Below are 20,011 nucleotides of genomic sequence, written 5' to 3' on the forward strand. Positions count from 1 at the left end.
TTCTTGAGCAAAATGGCACTTTCAATTTTTTGGACTTATATAAAAATGAAGTTACCTTTAAATCAGAAGTGCTGGTTATCCTGTGGGTCTCTGCAGAACCAGCTCTTACCAGCAGACATATCTGAGGAACACAATCTCCTGCCTATGCTGTGCTCATACATCCCACATCTGCAGGATTCCTTTATTTCATCAAAAGAGAGAGACAAAAGAGAAATAAAAGCAAAATATTGCTGTAAGTTGGGCTTTCTAAGCATTCATAGTACCATTGAAAGCCCTCTACTACAACTAAAACTTGAGGCTTTGGAGTGAAGCATAAAATAGTAGTCACTTATTACACTCAAGTTGCACTCTAACTGAGTTGGAAAGACAAACTGCCAAGAAACTTGTGAAGCTGTCAAGGAGAATTGAAGTTCTCATCCAAAACTCCACAACTTACCCCTGTCATCAGCAGGGCCACGGAAACTAAGACCTGAGGAACATACGGCAGGAAGAGAACTGAGGTGGAGCATTCTGCAATATTATTATCATTGTTAACATTATACTATGGCTAGTCTGAGGTCTGGAGCATTATTATCATGTTTAGCTATTAACCTGGCCTGCTCCTTTAAGATTAATATTCAAGTACTCCTTGTGGGAATCTAGATAGCTATTGCTGTTTGTATATGTACTCATTGAATAGAAGTCAGTAAATTGCTTGTCAACTTCAGACTCTATTCTAGAGTCCACTATGGACCACACAATCCTCCAACACAGCTCCCCACTTCCTAGAATCAAAGAACCATAGAATCATAGAAGCCAGTAAAGAGTGGTCCTAGCACCGACCCCAGGGAATTCCACCATGTACCTTCCTCCAGTCCAACAGACAACTGTTCACCACTAGTCTCTGTTTCCTGTCACTCACCCAACTTCATATCCATGCTGCTACTGTCCCTTTTATTCCATGAGCTTCAACTTTGCTGGAAAACCTATTACATGGCATTTTATCAAACGCCTTTTGGAAGTCCATACACATCACATCAACCGGATTACTCTCATCAACCCTCTGTTAGCTCATTAAAAAGCTCAGTCAAGTTAATTAAGCACAATTTTCTTTTAACAAATCCTGCTGGCTTTCCTTAATTAATCCACACTTGTCCAAGTGGCTGTTAATTTTATTCTGGATGATCATTTCTAAAAGCTTTCTCACCATCAAGATTAAACTGACTGGCCTGTAGTTGCTGGATTTATCTTTACACCTTTTTTGAACAAAGGTAACATTTTTAGTTCGCCAGTCCCCTGGCACCACCCCTGTATCTAAGGGAAATTGGAAGATTATGACCAGTGCCTCCGCAATTTCCTCCCTTGCTTCCCTCAGAATCCTTTGATATATCCCATCTGATCCTGGTGACTTTCTTTCAGTACAGGAGCCTTTCTAATACTTCCTCTTTATCAGTTTTTAACCCATCTAGTGTCTCAACTACCTCCTCTTTCACTATCACAATCACATTGCAAGCTTGTTTAGCGCATGAAAAATAGACGCACCACCATTGAAATTCTAGGTAAGTGACTACATAATCTGGTACTTTCAAATGTTTCTACGAAGACTGTGTGGGGTACATGCAGAAACTTCAAATTTGTGGTTGCAGCTCCATGCTGTAAGTGCAAATTTGTAGAATTACTTTCTGAAACACACTTGGGATCAATGAGACGCAGGTTTAATCAAAGTTCTCAGTTATGTTATCTGATCTGATCTTGCTGAAGCAGGGATATGTGCCACTAGTTGGACGTTATTCTGCACCCTTCAGCTCAAAATTCTTTCACGTCAAAACTTGTTGAAAGTGCGAACTAATAACGGCGAGGCAAAGGCACTGGGGCATATGGACCTTAGAGAATGGTGGGACAAACAGTCTATCTCCTTAACCAATCAAATATAAGGGTTGAGAAAGAAAATGATGGAAAAGGAAGGTGATTTAAAATTAAACTAGGTACAGAAAATGAAATAAAGAAAGGAAGAGAAAGATTGGATAGAGATAAAAACAAAAGAAAAAAATAAAATTTGAAATTTTAAAAATCTTTAAGCTCAATTCATTATCTGACAAAATGAAAGCATACAGTTTTAATTGTTCCCTTTCTGAACCAGAGAATTTGATTGGAAATTGCTTTAACAATTATTAGGTTATTACTTGGGGTTTTAATTACGAGATATAACTTTGTGGCAAGTTTAATGGACAATTCATGTGCATATCCAGCAGGTTTTTAAAAATAGCAGGGAGGTTAAAGAGTGAGACGCTGTTGGTGTAAAACGACCAGCAAATTCTGGAGGTTCCCAATTCACAGCATATCTCTTAATCCCCTGAATTTGCTTGCCAATTTGTGCATTAATAACAATATGCGTCACTAACACATTTATTTTTTCAGCAAGATCTGGCCCTTTAGAACAGAATCACATGTCATTCATTCCCATTCACTGTGCTCTAAATCTACTTAAACTCATTACATCTTAGATTCCTATTTAGTAGTCTTCACATTTTTCTCAATAAACCAGAGGTATTGCCTACAGCTGGTGAAAAGTTTCAAACATGGGGGCAAGAAATTGGGCTGATTAGCACCCATTTTTTGGGTGCATTTTTGCCCTCAGTACTCTAAAATGGCATCCATGTTGCATATACACACTTGTAGGATGAATCGCCCCAGAACCATATTGTTGCATGTATTAGTGTTCTCAATGAATGCAGATCATGAGGTCAAAAAGCATTCAACGCAGATTTAATGCCAGTGATGCAATTTCAGAGCTCAATACTCCAGACAACACCTCCTTTTAACCTTGCATAGCTGAACATTAAGGCAGTAAGGACCTCCAATAGCACAACTTGAAAGGATCATCAACTACTTACGGGTTAATTGTTAATTGATTTCTTCTGGCTGTTGTTATGATTCTACAAGTATTTAATGCTTTCTATTGTTGTTTCAAATTGCAAAAGTGTACAAGGAGTGGTGTGACAGGTGTTGAAGGAGGTTTTGCTGGCTTTAAAGCTTCAGCACAAACCAGTTGCTTCCAGAAATGGGTGCATTATTAGGCATTCCCCTTGGAATACAGAATGACTTGGAGAATGACCAGAGGCCATGCAGAACAGGACAAGCTGCTAGAAGATGGAGGAGGGGAAGGGTGAGAAGGCTGTCAGCAGTGGTGGGCGGGGGGGTGGGGAAGCACATCCACCTAGCATGTTCAGGGAGCAATTCTCTTACCTGAACCTCAGTAAGGAACAATGTGTAAAGACATTCTCAATGACATCTGCCACCAGCTGCAGTCATAACTGCAACCTCACAGCAGGGCAAGGATCACATTGGCAGTGGCTGTCATAGAGAGATACAGCACCAAAACAGGCCCTTCAGCCCACCGAGTCCACGCTGACCATCAGCCACCCATTTATACTAATACTACATTAATCCCATTTTTCCTCTCACATCCCCACCTTCCTTCAATTCTCTTGGCACCTACCTACACTAGGGGCAATTTTTACAATGGCAAATTTACCTATCAACCCACAAGTCTTTGGCATGTGGGAGGAAACCGGAGCACGTAGAGGAAACCCACGCGGTCACAGGGAGAACTTGCAAACTCCAGACAGGCAGGACCCAGAATTGAACCTGGGTCACTGGAGCTGTGAGGCTGCGGTGTTAGCCACTGTGCCACCCTCTATAGGTGATCATTGCAATAAACATTTGCATCTGGCTGTGCCCAGACTGAAGCTGGGGATATTTGCAGCATCTTGCAGTTTGCTAGCGGGTCCTGCTTTCATCTGCTAAAACTGCTCACTATTTCAGGATTACTCTGGAATGCAAAGATAACCCCAGCTTCTTTCCTCTATTGCAAACCTTCTTCTTAAACCCCTTTCCCGGTTTCCTCCACCCTCACCTCCAACAATTGTTGCAAGGAACCCATGGACATCTTTGTCATTAAGATCGAGACCATCCAACCAGCTGCCTCTGGTGCGTCCCTCCCTTCCACTAGCCCACCTGGACAAACTTCCTATAACGATCCCCTCACCCTAGCCCTAAACTCACATCTTTCTCCAGTTTCTGTCCTATCTCCCCTCATGCCCTCTCTGAGCTGATCTTGTCCATGAGACCCACCTCCTTTTCCCTTGATCCTATTCCCTCTAAACTGCTGATCACCCAACTTCCCCTCCTGGTCCCCATGTTAGCCAATATTGTAAACTGTTCTCTCTCTTCAGGTGTTATCTCTCTCTTCTATAAATCTGCAGTCATCACCCCTCTCAAAAGACCAACCATTGACCCCACCAACCTTGCAAACTCACATCACATCTCCAACCTCCCTTTCCTCCTTAAACTCCTTGAACGTGTTGTCACCTCCCAAATCCATTTCCATCTTACCCGGAACCCCATCTTTGAATGTCTCCAATCAGTCCATCCCTGACACTCTACCGAAACAGCTCTTATCAAAGTTACAAATAACCCATCCTATGTGATTGTGACCAAGGTAAACTTTCTCTCTTCATCTTTCGCGAGCTGTCTGCAGCCTTTGACATGGTTAATCACACTATCCTCCTCCAATGCCTCTCCACTATCATCCAACTGGGTAGGACTGCTCTCACCTGGTTCCATTCTTTATCTATCTAACCCTATCCAGAGAATCACTTGTAATGACTGCTCTTCCTGCTACCACACCATTACCTGTGGTGTCCCCCAAGGATCTATCTTTGACCACCTCCTATTTCTTATCTACATGCTGCCCCTCGGCGACATCATCTGAAAAGCACGGCATTAGTTTTTACATATATGCTGACGACACTCAGCTCTACCTTACCACCATTTCTTTCGACTCCTCCACCGTTGCTAAATTATCAGATTGCTCACCCGACATCCAGTACTAGATGAGCAGAAATTTCCTCCAAATAAATATTGGGAAGACTGAATCCATTGTTTTTGGTCCCCACTCCAAACTCCGTTCCCTAATAATGACCAGATAATCTGTTTTTGTGATGTTGATTGACAGGTAAATATTGGTCAGGGCACCGGGGATAACTCCCCTGCTGCTCTTCAAAATAGCACCATGGGATCTTTATATTCATCCAAGCAGGCAGATGGGGCCTCAGGTTTAATATCTTATCCAAAAGACAGCACCTCTGATGGCACAGCACACCCTCAGTACTGCACTGGAACATCAGCCTTGATTGTTGTGCTCAAGTCCTGGAATGGGACTTGAAGTGAAAAACCTTGTGACTAGGAGGGGAGAGTGCCTCCAACCTGAGACAACTAATCACCCTTGTGCATTCCCTTAGTGTTTCTTTTCCACGTTGCTCTGTCTGTCCCAGTGCTACCTTAGTGGTTGCAGCATGGCTGGTGGAAGGCTGCTGACATTCAGTGCAGGTGATTGCAGATGGCCTTGGAAGACAATCTCTGTTAGCTCTGGGTTTAGAAGGGAGATGTTGTGGAGCACAGTGGGACTGGTGGTCTGAAGTGCATTTGTTTCAATGCAAGATGTATAACAGGTAAGGCAGATGAACTTAGAGCTTGGATTAGTACTTGGAACTATGATGTTGTTGCTATTACAGAGACTTGGTTGAGGGAAGGACAGGATTGGCAGCTAAATGTTCCAGGATTTAGATGCTTCAGGCAGTATAGAGGGGGATGTAAAAGGGGTGGGGGAGTTGCATTACTTGTTAAGGAGAATATCACAGCTGTACTGCGGGAGGACACCTCGGAGGGGTCGTGCAGCGAGGCAATATGGGTGGAGCTCAGGAATAGGAAGGGTGCAGTCACGATGTTGGGGGTTTTCTACAGGCCTCCCAACAGTCAGCAGGAGATAGAGGAGGAGATATGTAGACAGATTTTGGAAAGATGTAAAGGTAACAGGGTTGTAGTGGTGGGTGATTTTAACTTCCCCTATATTGACTGGGACTCACTTAGTGTTAGGGGCTTGGATGGGGCAGAATTTGTAGGGAGCATCCAGGAGGGCTTCTTGAAACAATACGTAGATAGCTCAACTAGGGAAGGGGCCGTACTGGACATGGTATTGGGGAATGAGCCCGGCCAGGTGGTCGAAGTTTCAGGAGGGGAGCATTTCGGGAACAGTAACGATAATTCAATAAGTTTTAAGGTACTTGTGGATCAGGATAAGAGTAGTACTCGGGTGAAGGTGCTAAATTGGGGGAAGGCTAATTATAACAATATTAGGCAGGAACTGAAGAATTTAGATTGGGGGCTGCTGTTTGAGGGTAAATCAACATCTGACATGTGGGAGTCTTTCAAATGTCAGTTGATTAGAATCCAGGACCAGCATGTTCCTGTGAGGAAGAAGGATAAGATTGGCAAGTTTCAGGTACCATGGATAACGCGGGATATTGTGAGCCTAGTCAAAAAGAAAAAGGAAGCATTCGTAAGGGCTGGAAGGCGAGGAACAGACGAATCCCTTGAGGAATATAAAGACAGTAGGAAGGAACTTAAGCAAGGAGTCAGGAAGGCTAAAAGGGGTCATGAAAAGTCATTGGCAAACAGGATTAAGGAAAATCCCAAGGCTTATTATACGTATATAAAGAGTAAGAGGGTAACTAGGTAAAGGGTTGGCCCACACAAGGACAGAGAAGGGAATCTATGTGTGGAGCCAGAGGAAATGGGCGAGGAACTAAATGAGTATTTTGCAACAATATTCACCAAGGAGAAGGACTTGGTGGATGATGAGCCTAGGAAAGGGAGTGTAGATAATCTCAGTCATCTCATTATCAAAAAGGAGGAGGTGTTGGGTGTCTTGCCAAGCATTAAGGTAGATAAGTCTCCAGGGCCTGATGATCTACCCCAGAATACTGAGGGAGGCATGGGAAGAAATTGCTGGGGCCTTGACAGAAATCTTTGCATCCTCATTGGCTACAGGTGAGGTCCCAGAGGACTGGAGAATAGCCAATGTTGTTCCTTTGTTTAAGAAGGCCGGCAAGAATAATCCAGGAAATTATAGGCCGGTGAGCCTTACGTCAGTGGTAGGGAAATTATTAGAGAGGATTCTTTGGGACAGGATTTACTTCCATTTGGAAACAAACAAACTTATTAGCAAGAGGCAGCATGGTCTTGTGAAGGGGAGGTCGTGTCTCACTAATTTGATTGAGTTTTTTGAGGAAGTGACGAAGATGATTGATGAAGGAAGGGCAGTGGATGTTATCTATATGCACTTCAGAAAAGCCTTTGACAAGATCCCTCATGGCAGACTGGTACAAAAGGTGCAGTCACACGGGATCAGAGGTGAGCTGGCAAGATGGATACAGAACTGGCTCGGTCATAGAAGACAGAGGGTAGCAGTGGAAGGGTGCTTTTCTGAATGGAGGGATGTAACTAGTGGTGTTCCACAGGGATCTGTGCTGGGAGCTTTGCTCTTTGTAGTATATATAAATGATTTGGAGGAAAATATAGCTGGTTTGATTAGTAAGTTTGCGGACAACACAAAGGTTGGTGGAGTTGCAGATAGTGATGAGGATTGTCAGAGGATATAGCAGGATATAGATCGGTTGGAGACTTGGGCGGAGAAATGGCAGATGGAGTTTAATCTGGACAAATGTGAGGTAATGCCTTTTGGAAGGTCTAACGCAGGTGGGAAGTATATAGTAAATGGCAGAACCCTTAGGAGTATTAACAGGCAGAGAGATCTGGGCGTACAGGTCCACAGGTCACTGAAAGTGGAATCGCAGGTGGATAAGGTAGTCAAGAAGGCATATGGCATGCTTGCCTTCATCGGTCGGGGCATAGAGTATAAAAATTGGCAAGTCGTGCTGCAGCTGTACAGAACTTTAGTTCGGCCACACTTAGAATATTGTGTGCAATTCTGGTCGCCACACTACCAGAAGGATGTGGAGGCTTTGGAGAGGGTGCAGAAGAGGTTTACCAGGATGTTGCCTGGTCTGGAGGGCATTAGCTATGAGGAGAGGTTGGATAAACTCGGATTGTTTTCACTGGAATGACGGAGGTGGAGGGGCGACATGATAGAGGTTTACAAAGTTATGAGTGGCATGGACAGAGTGGATAGTCAGAAGCTTTTTCCCAGGGTTGAAGATTCAGTTACTAGGGGACATAGGTTTAAGGTGCGAGGGGCAAAGTTTATAGGGGATGTGTGAGGCAAGTTCTTTACACAGAGGGTGGTGAGTGCCTGGAACTTGCTGCCGGGGAGGTGGTGGAAGCAGGTACGATAGCAACGTTTAAGAGGCATCTTAACAAATACATGAATAGGATGGGAATTGAGGGATACGGTCCCCGGAAGTGCAGAAGGTTTTAGTTTAGGCAGGCAGCAAGATCGGCGCAGGCTTGGAGGGCTGAATGGCCTGTTCCTGTGCTGTACTTTCTTTGTTCTTTATTCTTTGTTCTTTTGTGCTTAACGGAGCCACTGCCTTTCCCATGGGGTGGTGCCTCAGCAGTCCTCGTAATCTGTTGGAGAACAGGTTGCTGGACTCCTGTGACACCCTGCAAATCCCTTTGACACTATAATCCACAATCATGATGACAGGAGTCTGTACTTCCACTGCAGCTCTCAGACATTGAATGGCTGCTGCTTGTGCTGCAACAGAAACTGCAACATCGGCTATTCGACACTGCATCATGGTTGGATCTGCAAGAGTGAGATTGGAGTTGTCACCACTTCCGTACTGGAAAGGATGGGCTCCAAGCTCTGTGCAAAGTCCTATGCCAAGTTGGTGCTGCACACCTCCATGCTCCTTGACATTGACCACAAGCAATCTGGCAGGTTTCTCACTGCACCAAGCATTTTGTTGTGCATACTCATCAGCATTCTTCTGTAGGCCGCCCCATTGGCATCTTTATCTGAGTCCTCTGCAGCAGAACCCGTGTGTGACCTCGCCCTCCAGTGAGCTGGCACCTGCGCTATCCTTGTCCCCTGCTCTAGATGCAGCCCACACATTCCCAGTGTCTCACCACAGGCAAATTCTGCCTCTAATCTATTCCTCTAACATACCTGAAGTGTCAGTATCTGAACTGGTGGCTGCGAGTGTGAAATCAAGTGATGGTGCTGTGTCTTCTTCATCACTGTCCTTTTGGTTGTGTCTGCACTGCCTGGCCAGGTTGCGACTGTTGGGTATCTGTAAGGAAAAAGGCATAAAGTTAAGGTTGTGGTGCAGGGAGGAGGAAGATTCAGAGATGCATGCTTCCATCATGTGTAACTTGTAAATCAGAGTGTGGGATGAGGTTGAAAAGGGTTGTGAGGATTAGGACTAGGTATGAAGATATTGTCACCCTCGATGGTTTCAGTACAACTGCTGACCACGACCTCAGTAATAGGCAGCCCAATGATGGCCAGTACTGTCCCCTCCATGGGGGTTAGGATATGTAGGCACACCTGTCCCTCTCTGTTTGCTTCTGCTTCTTCCAATTGTGCGTCACTTTGCCGTACAAGAGAGAGGGAAGTGTGTCACTGAGTGCCATGCGCTCAGTTTGGTTGATGTGGTGATGTGGCTGTCATAGTTGAACAACTGACATAGTGGGCTGAATTTTATCTGCTCTCTAGGGATGGGCAAAGAGCAGAGATGCCCATAAAATAGTGAGGGTAGGCGGGGTTGGGGGGGGGGTGCGGTGGGGTGAGGTGTTGGAGGTAGGGAGTGGAGTGCCCATCGCCTTCCAGATGCCTTTCAATTTTGTCAGGGTTGGGAAAGGTTGAGAATGGTCTTCCCACCCAGAGGCCGATTGAGGCTCCTCCTAAATGGACTATTAATGGCCAGTTAAGGGTGTCTTCTGGCCGCTGCTGGCATTTTACCAGCGGGCAGGGAGGCCCTCTGCTTCATGGGGAAGCTGCCCAGTAGAACCAGGCAGCCTCCCTGGGGGCTGGGTGGTGCCCTTCTGATGGAGGGCCCTGGCGGCAAATGCTGCCCCTGTGCGAGCACCACACCTCAACAACCACCCCACCCCTCGCCAGGACCTGCCTGTCTGGCCCCAGTGAGGCCACCCCCACTAACCTACACTCTGGGTTCCATGGCTGCTCCCATGGTCCAGGACTCCTGCAGGACCAGTAGTGGCCACCGCTCCCAGTGGCGCTGCTGGAAATGCTGAGCTGCCAGCTCTTGGAGGCAAGCTCCCCGTCCTTAAAGGGACAGGGACAGCGGCGCCGGGCAGTTAACTGCCTGTGTGCTATAAAATGCAGCCAGGGGTTCCCAAAACGGTTGAGTAGGGTTCCCCATGCCTTTCTGGCCCAGCATCAGGACCCCCGCCAACTGCACAAAATCCAGCTCAGTGGGCGTGAGGCTTGGAGCAAAGCTAAGTGTCGTTTTTGGGGCTTTTCCAATTTAGTTCCCAGGGGCTTAATTTTTTTTTCACTACTTGGGATTTGTGTAGCTGTGTGCAAACATGTTGCTTTCTGTCCTGTTTGTGTAACCTTCCAGAGTATTTAAGCCTCAGTTACAACCGTAAACTAATATATCTGTATATTATATCCCTTGCACTCCACTTAGCATAATGTGTGACCAATAATTATTGAAAGTCACTGATATGTTTAAAACCTGGGCTCCATGGATATTCCACGCTAAATTATTTTTACTGAATTGGTTATGTTCACAGTTAAACACCATGTTCATTCCACAACCAAATATGCTCAAAATGGGTAAATACAATTTTGCCTTTTTCCATGTGAGGATTGTTTTTATCTCATCTTGTATTTCCCCTATACCTGGATCTTCATTGGCTTGCATTATTCTGCACCTCCCCCCACTGCTGCATGATCACCTATAATCCTGAATGTGCTCAGGTTTCCAGCATTGTGATGAATAGTAAAATGAAACTGGAGTGAAATAAGGTGTGGCTTGGAACACATCTCTACTTCTGCTTAGATTTACAACCCATTTTTAGAATCCAGAATGTTTTCCACACAATACCGAGTTTAGAAGTTAAAGTTTCAATCCCTATAATTGGAGCTGTGAGCACAAAGAACATTGCACATGAAAGATTCTTCAGACTTGTTTCATTGGTAATCTCTCCCCTTTAGAGAGAGACAGTTGGTATTGCTTGACCCTCAAGCATCACCCCTCCTCAAGCATGGGGCAAGGCAAGGAGACAGGCCTCCATGAACTACCACAGCCGGTAAGGGGATTGAGTCCATGCTGTTGGTGTCTTTCTGCATCACACTCTAGCTGTCTAGCCAACTGGGTTAACCAGCCCCCACTGGAAGGTATCCATCATACAGCCCGCGGGCCAGACTCCGGCCCTCCAAAGATTTCCATCCGGCCCGCGGATGTAAACTGCTGAAATGTCAGGCACCTCAGCAGGCAGAAATAGGTTTGTTAGGACCTCGTTTCCACACAACATGGCTGCATCCAGCAGCGAGGCGGCATTCATGGCCTGCCTCTATTATCCACAGGTGAGTACACAGACGTGGAGTGGAGAGCGAGGAACGGAGGGCGTGGAGAGCGTGGCGAATGGAGGGAATGGAGAGCACTGAGTGAGGGAGAGAGAGAGAGACAGACAGAAATTGGGGGTGGGGGGGGAAGAGAGACAGTGAGAGCAGAAGGGGAGAGAGAGAGACAGAGAGGGAGAGGGGGACTGGGGCGACAGAAAGAGATCCAGGTCACTCCTGACAGTTGGACATCTATCCAGAATACTCCACATCACATCAAGTGTGCAGGTAAGATTGAGCACTTACACAAGCAAAAACAATCCCAGGTATGTCACCAAATCAATGTTCAACATAGTGATGAGAAAGTAAGTCAATAAATTAGTGCTCTCATTTAAAGCTTCCTCACAAAAATGCACTAAAATATAAGTAAAATATTGTGGATGCTGGAAATCTGAAATAAAAACAGAAAGTGCTGGAAATACTCAGCAGGTCTGGCAGCATCTGTGGAGAGAGAAGCAGAGTTAATGTTTCAGGTCAGTGACCTTTCATCAGAACAAAAAATAGCAAGATAAATTTTTTATGCCTTTATCTTTCCAAAATGTTCTCAGCAGCCCCCAATGCAGGACAAACATTGTAATGTGGCCCCCCACATGAAAAGGTTAGACACCCCTGGTATACAGAAATCTCCTGTTGTTACGCTTAAATGACAGAGCAATTCAGTAGAAGAAACATGTAATATTAAATCAAGTGCTGCTGAATCTAATTTTCTGCTTTACCTGTTTTCAAGCACGCTGGACCTCTATGCAGGTAGATTACATGACATTTTTTTATGAAACACTTGTTTGGTCTCTTAGTTTATCATGATTACCCTGACATCACAAGAGAATAGTGTTATGTGAAGTATATCGCTGTGAGCAGTAGTGATAGATTGTGGGACCTTTTCCTCTAATGCTGTACTTAATTTGTTGTTAACAGTAACTCTGAAGCCAGTGAGGCAAACTCAAAGTAAACAAGGCGGGATGTATCATTAGAAGAGGCTGCTATGGTTCACAGCAATGTAGTTATGTTTGAGACTTTAAAACAACCATAGACACACAAGCCTATTTTAAAATAGATATGGCTGCTGACAGGATTGCGGCTGCCTGCAACGAATTTGGCCTAACCATCAGCCTCAAGAAAACGAACATCATGGGATAGAATGTCAGAAATGCTCCATCCATCAATATCGGTGACCACGCTCTGGAAGTGGTTCAAGTGTTCACCTACCTAGGCTCAACTATCACCAGGAACCAGTCTCTTGATGCAGAAATCAACAAGTGCATGGGAAAGGCTTCCACTGCTATGTCCAGACTGGCCAAGAGAGTGTGGGAAAATGGCGCACTGACACGGAACACAAAAGTCCGAGTGTATCAAGCCTGTGTCCTCAGTACCTTGCTCTACGGCAGTGAGGCCTGGACAACGTACGTCAGCCAAGAGCGACGTCTCAATTCATTCCATCTTCGCTGTCTCCGGAGAATCCTTGGCATCAGGTGGCAGGACCGTATCTCCAACGCAGAAGCCTCGAGGCGGCCAACATCCCCAGCATATACACCCTACTGAGCCAGCGGCACTTGAGATTGCTTGGCCATGTGAGCCACATGGAAGATGGCAGGATCCCCAAGGACATATTGTACAGCGAGCTCGTCACTGGTATCAGACCCACCGGCCGTCCATGACTGCGCTTTAAAGACGTCTGCAAACGCGACATGAAGTCTTGTGACACTGATCACAAGTTGTGGGAGTCAGTTGCCAGTGATCGCCAGAGCTGGCGGGCAGCCATAAAGGCGGGGCTAAAGTGTGGCGAGTCGAAGAGACTTAGCAGTTGGCAGGAAAAAAGACAGAAGTGCAAGGAGAGAGTCAACTGTGTAACACAACCAATTTTATCTGCAGCACCTGTGGAAAAGTCTGTCACTCTAGAATTAGCCTTTACAGCCACTCCAGGCGCTGCTTCACAAACCACTGACCACCTCCAGGCGCTTACCCATTGTCTCTCGAGACAGGAGGCCAAAGAAGACGAAGAAGATGGCTGCTGTAGAAAGGACCGGACTGAATAAAAAAGACAGTTGGTGTGGCTGTAAAAATTGAGGAAATAGTTTATCAATATAATTGCAGCATAAGTCTCCACTCTTCCAGAAACTATTGTTTGTAAGTTATAACTTTGTAAAATAAATTTTAAGCCCCATGTATCTATTCCTTTGACCAAGCTTTGGTCAGCTGTCGTAATATCTCTATATGCAGCTCGGTGTCAAATTTTGTTTGATTATTGATTCATGCAAAGCAGCTTGGGATGCTTTACTATGTTAAAAGCACTATATCTCTCTTTGGCCTCCTTGTCTCAGGAGACAATGGGTAAGCGCCTGGAGGTGGTCAGTGGTTTGTGAAGCAGCGCCTGGAGTGGCTATAAAGGCCAATTCGAGAGTGACAGACTCTTCCACAGGTGCTACAGATAAGATTGGTTGTTGGGGCTGTTACACAGTTGGCTCTCCCCTTGCGCTTCTGTCTTTTTTCCTGCCAACTACGAAGTCTCTTTGACTCGCCACACTTTAGCCCCGCCTTTATCAATTCAAATTATTAGTGTTTGATTCCTATTCATATGAAAGAAAAGGCATTTTCAAGCTCCAAGCATTTCTGTGTTTTAAAGACTGATTATAACAGAAAAGAGCAACAAGACTGGTCCAGAAACAAAAAGTTGTGAATTATGAGGAATAGAGAAACAAAAGTTTTCCAGCCTAGAAAAAGAGGTGCTCAAGAGGAATCGGCACAAAGTATATCAAATATACAATGTTATGGATAAGTTAAATGCAGATTTTTACCTTGTACAATAAGTAGGACACAAATGTAAATTAATATGAAATAAAATTAAAGTTCCAATTAGAATATGATTTACTCAAAGAGTACTCAAAGAGTGATAAATGTTTGTAGTGGTCTACCAGACAAGGTAATAGAAAAAAAAATTGACATCTTTCAAAATATAGTGGCATACCATTCATTGTGCCAAAGACGAAGCAATCATTTTAGCTTCATGGAAGTTTCTTTACTCAGTCACTATTCATTAAAGGTGGTATTTTCTGAGACATCTCGTAATCAGTGGGGTCTCATACAGTGGGAAGTAGATTTCCTATGATTTTCTATCTATTCATGTCAATGCATCCATGACATTCCAATAACTTCCTGACTACATATAAGGTGCTCCCCAGTGGCAGGAGCCTTAGAAAATTCTGCTGAGGACGGTTAAAAAAAAGATGCAATCAAGATTGTGCCCCAAACTTGACTAAACAGAAATGTTGCAAGTTTTGTCCATTGTCTAAAAATTATGTGGGATGAGACAAGCTACTTATACTCTCAAAGGGAGTTGAGACTCATCCTATGAATGAAATCTCACATATAGTGGCAGAGGTAATGTACTAGAGGAATGAATTTTGATGGGCTGAATGGTCTTTCTTCTTCCAAACTTCTATGTTCTATAACTACTGTTTCTTTTGCTTTTCTCTATTTCTCTTATTGATGACACTGATTGTTATGAGCTCACAGGACACCAGTCTGGTGTAGACTCTGTCTTCAATGAAACTGACTGTAATGGCTGCCCCCAGTCAGAGTACCTCATTGTAGAGGTCACATGACTATGGCAAGCCAAGAGGCGCTTTAGTACAGTGTTGTATTTCTATCCCAAACATCCCCCTTTTCATACAAAAAGAACAAAAAAAAAACTTGCATGCATCATCATTTACACTGTGAGTTGCCCAAGTTACCCACTATGCACACAACTGTTCTCATGCATTAGTAGTTCGTCATTCTTCCTGATTGGCAACCTGCTTTGACGGAACAGCTTCTCCAGTTGTGTGCATGTGTCTGTGGTTGCGACGGTATATCAGGTCGTTAACTTCCAACGCACACGATCGAGGTGACAACTGCTCTACACAGGTCCCAAGTTGCCACTTGGCCTGATGCTTGTTGATAGCATTGAACATTTGCACCCTGACTGGCCCATCAATGCTCAATTCTGGCAATGGTTGGCAGTTTTGTCAAAGTGAAATTTGACTTTCTGCCATTTCACCTTGATTTTGTCATTCATGTTTGTTACTACTTCTGGCTTCAGTAGCTTTTTTGCTACTGGAAGAGTAGTTTGGGTGTGATGTGACATTAGTCTTTGTACTGGAGTACTTTCCATTCCTTTGGTAGGTGTGTTTCTCCGCTCGAGGGCTGCCTTGAATATATTTGTGCCAGATTTGCTCGATTCCTTTATGATTCCTTTGGCGATTTTCACTGCCCCCTCAGCCTTTCCATTGGATTGGGGATAGTGTGGAGATGATGTATGGTGTTGAATTTCCCAATCCTTTACGAAGTGGCTGAATTCTTCACTTGTGAACTGAGGGCCGTTGTCGGTCATCAGAATGTCTGGAATACTGTGATGACTGAAGTCTGCTTTCAGGCATTCTACAATCTCACCAGTCATCATTGAGGTCAGCTGGACTACCTCCCAGTAGTCAGAATAGTAGTCTATGGTGACAAGGTAATCAGTTCCTGTAAGAGTGAAGAGGTCTACTCCCAGTTTCATCCAAGGTCTGTCTGGGATGTCATGTGTCATCAGCAGCTCTTTAGCTTGCTTAGCTTGGTACTCATTACACACACTGCACTGGCTCATGTGGTCCTTGATTTCATTGCTCATGTTTGGCCAGTAGAGCACTTCTCTTGCCTTCATCAGACTCAACTCAATTCTTGATGGTTTGCATGGATACACTTTAGCATCTCTCCATTCAACTCTTTAGGGATAATGACTCTATTTCCTTTGTACAATGCCATCTTGGACTGTCAATTCATCTCTGTATGCCCAATACGCTCTTGTGACCACAGAAGTGTACTTGATGCTGTCAGGCCAGCCTTTCATCACTACTTCTTGCAATACTTGCAGAGTTGAATCTTGTTGGGTAGTTTTGAGCAAGGTGCTTGTCTGTCAGATTCAATGTCTCTGCTGGGTTTATGACTTCCAGAGCATGTCGAGCTGCAGCTTCACGTTGGATTTGGAAGATTTCACACTGTGTCATAACATCCTCTACTTTCTTCATAAGGAGTGCAATTCTCGAAAGCATGTCAGTGATGTACATCTGTTTCCCTTGCTTGTATGTCACATCTAGATGATATCTCTGTCACTGGAGTAACATCCTTTGCAGATGCTTTGGAGCAGATAGTAGTGGCTTGAGGAAAATGCTTTGAAGTGGCTTGTGGTTGGACTCAACTGTCACTTTGTCTCTTCCAAGTAGATATTGATGAAAATGTTCAAAGCAAAGACAATGACAAATTGGGAACAAATTTTGCTAAATAGTTGACAAATCCAACAAATTGTTGCACTGCTTTTACATCTGTTGGTTGCTGCATTGCTGCTACCGCTCTCACCTTTTAGGGATCTGCGCAAAGACGTTTTGCTGTCAGTTCATGACCTATGCATTTGACTTCGGGCATCTTTAATTGCAAGTTTTTCCTGTTCAGCGTCATCTGGCGAGCTCTGTCTAGCAGTCGCACTAGATTTTGATCATGGTCAGCAATGGCTTCTTCCATTGTGTCTCCTCATCCATAAACTAGCAGATCATCCATCGAGTCATAGAGAGATACAGCACCGAAACAGGCTCTTCGGCCCACCGAGTCCGTGCCAACCAACAACCACCCATTTATACTAATCCTACATTAATCCCATTTTTTCCTCTCACATCCCCACCATTCTCCTACCACCTACCTACACTCGGGGCAATTTTTACAATGGCCAATTTACCTATCAACCTGCAAGTCTTTGGCATGTGGGAGGAAACCAGAGCACCTGGAGGAAACCCACGCAGTCACAGGGAGAACTTGCAAACTCCACACAGGCAGTACCCAGAACTGAACCTGGGTCACGACAGCTGTGAGGCTGTGGTACTAACCACTGCACCACTATTGCTTCCAATCCAGGAAGATCACTAACTATCTTATGCTGTCTGCGTTGATACTCCTCTGGAGCCGTGGAAATGCCAAATGACATGCGCAACCATCAGTATCTCCCAAATGGCATCCAGAATATAGTTAGAAAGCTGTTGCTTTCATCCAGCTTCAGTTGCCAGTAACCATCCTTCGCATCTAGGGTAGTGAAGATTTTTGCCTTTGCAAGTTGTGGCAAAATTCCTTCAATGGTTGGCATGGGGTAGTGAGATCTCTTCAGAGTTGTATTCAGATCCTTTGGATCGATGCATACTCTCAGCCTTCCAGGTTGTTTCACTGCTACCATGCTGCTAATCCATTCTGTAGGGGTTGTCACTTTCTTGATTACTCCCTTCTTTTCCAGCTCTCCTATCTTGTCTTTCAGGCTAGCCTTGAGGGCAGCTCGAACTTTTTTCGGCAAATGCTGAATTGGTCTTACCCTCTTATCTACTTCGAGATGATATTCTCCAGGAAGACATCCTAAACCTGTAAATACATCATTGTACTCCTCTAGGGTCTGTTCCACAGTCGATGGTTTAGTGTGCTGCGACACATTGCAAATCTCTTTTTGCACGTTGAGGGTTACCAGTCGAAGCTTTAGACTTGCTTTAGCTGAGATGAGTGGCTTTTGCTTGCTGTCTATGATCTGGAACTCCAGATCTTCATTCTTGTCATTGCATTGGACTCTCAGAGTAACTTGTCCTCTTGGCACTAGTATGGTGCCATCATATAGCCTCAACCTTACTTTTGAGGGCTTCATTTTTGGATCGCCATGTTGAGCCTCTTCGCACAGGTCTGTGAAGGTCATGATGTTGCATGGCGCACCAGTGTCTATCTGGCACTTTATGTTGACTTGCTTTTCTCCCTCTGCAGTCATCATTCCAACAGTCACAAACCATTTATCACCTATTGACCTGACTGAACCAACCTGTTGCATGGTGTATAGTGATTTGTCAGAATCTTCAGCTGACATCTCTCCAGTGGCCATCTGTACCTGCTTGTTGTGCTTCCTTCTAGCCAAACACTTATGTGCAGAATGATTCAGCTTCTTGCAGTGAGAACACTGCTCTCCTCATGCTGGACATGCCTTCTTTTCCTATGCATGATGTCCTCTGCAGTATTTGCATCCTGCTCTTTGTCAGTGATCTTTCTGCCCTTTCCGCCTGGAATGTATGTCAACATAATGCAAGTCCTGGTCTGTTCTGCCATGAATATGGTCTAGCTGCTGATTTACAACCTCAGCAATTCTGGACATGTCAATCATTTTCCTGAGAGTAAGTTTGTCTTCTCTCAGTAGACATGCTCTCACTGCGGGATACCTCATGCCTAATATAATCCTGTCTTTAATTAGATCATCTTTTACTTGTGTAAAATTCACAGGATTCTGTGAGCTGTGTTAATGCAGTCACATATTGACCAATGGACTCTTTTTCACTTTGGGCCCTAATATTGAACACATACGGTTCACAGGTTACATTCGCTTGGGGTTCAAAGCGTGCCTTCAAGGCGTTCAACATTTCTGCTGTCTGTTTTTTTTAATCTTCAGGGAAATTTAGGGTGGAATACACTTTGTAACAGTCTCTCCTCAACAGTGATAAAAGTGTAGCAACTCGCAGCTGCTCTGGTTTGTTAATTAAATCTGTTGCAATTTTGTAATTTTGCCATTGCAAGTAGAAAAACTGCCAGTTTTGCTTCATATCACCTTTCATTTCAACCGGCGCAGGCTGAGGAAAATTTGCAGCCATTGTCTTACCCTGTGCTTTCAGCTGTTTCTTTGTTCCTTTTCTGTGGCTTCCTGTGGCTTTTAGCAGCTTTTAACAGTCGTGACCATTCCTGTGGCCTTTGTTCCATAGCTGTGCTTCTGCACCACTCAGTCTTGGCTCCACTTCTGACACCATATTATGAGCTCACAGAACACCAGTCTGGTGTGGACTGTGCCTTTAATGAAACTGACTGTAATGGCTGCCCCCAGTGAGAGTGCTGCATGGTAGAGGTCACATGACTATGGCAAGCAGAAGGCACTTTAATACAGTATTGCATTTCTATCCCAAACACTTATTACAGTTAGACATTTTTGAGCTGGAAAGACAAGGTACCTCAGCTGTCAATGTCCCTCTGCAATCAATTTGTTAGAAGTAGAACTGAAGTGGTGCCAGTTAGAAAACAATTCATACGATCATACGAATTAGGAACAGAAGTAGGCCATTCAGCCCCTCTAGCCTGCTCTGGCATTCAATAAGATCCTGGCTGATCTGTTTGTGTCTCGAATTCCACACTCCTATCTACCCCTGATAACCTTTGATTCCCTTGCCTAACGAGAATCTATCTACCCACTTTCAAGGCATTTGTGAACACTGTTATTTTTACACAATGAAAACTATAGTAAGATTCCAGTGGTAGATATTTCTGTGCAATTTATGCTGTGCATTTATATTTTCCATTAAATATTAACAATATATGTGTTAAGATCAATATTTAGTGAATTAAAGATATGACAGAGTAATTGAGTATTCAATGGGTTAAGAAGGTTGTACTAGCTTTTACTGCTTTGATGATTGATATGCCATTTCAGGAAATGCTGAGACAATCATCATATACAAGGAAGTGACTGGAACTGTTTTGAAAATACAAAAAAATTGTACTTGAACTTTTGCATCCTGTACTTACCAAGAAATGAGGATCACAGGTAAGAACTTCACTTCCTAAGTCTTC

The 20,011-nt window shown here is 44.3% G+C and overlaps 1 protein-coding gene across 4 annotated transcripts in view; it reads left to right on the top strand.

Moving 5' to 3' along the window:
• Positions 1-20,011, top strand: part of LOC137380061 (protein FAM3C-like) — a 73,848-nt gene that overhangs the window by 10,342 nt on the left and 43,495 nt on the right. For all 4 annotated transcript variants that reach the window (XM_068051620.1, XM_068051621.1, XM_068051623.1 and 1 more), the window contains exon 2: positions 19,872-19,985. In XM_068051620.1, the coding sequence (XP_067907721.1) occupies positions 19,973-19,985 (13 nt within the window). In that variant the 5' untranslated portion in view covers positions 19,872-19,972. The remainder of the gene's footprint in view (positions 1-19,871; positions 19,986-20,011) is intronic.

This window comes from Heterodontus francisci, chromosome 19 (assembly GCF_036365525.1).
Source record: "Heterodontus francisci isolate sHetFra1 chromosome 19, sHetFra1.hap1, whole genome shotgun sequence".
Lineage (NCBI taxonomy): Eukaryota > Metazoa > Chordata > Chondrichthyes > Heterodontiformes > Heterodontidae > Heterodontus > Heterodontus francisci.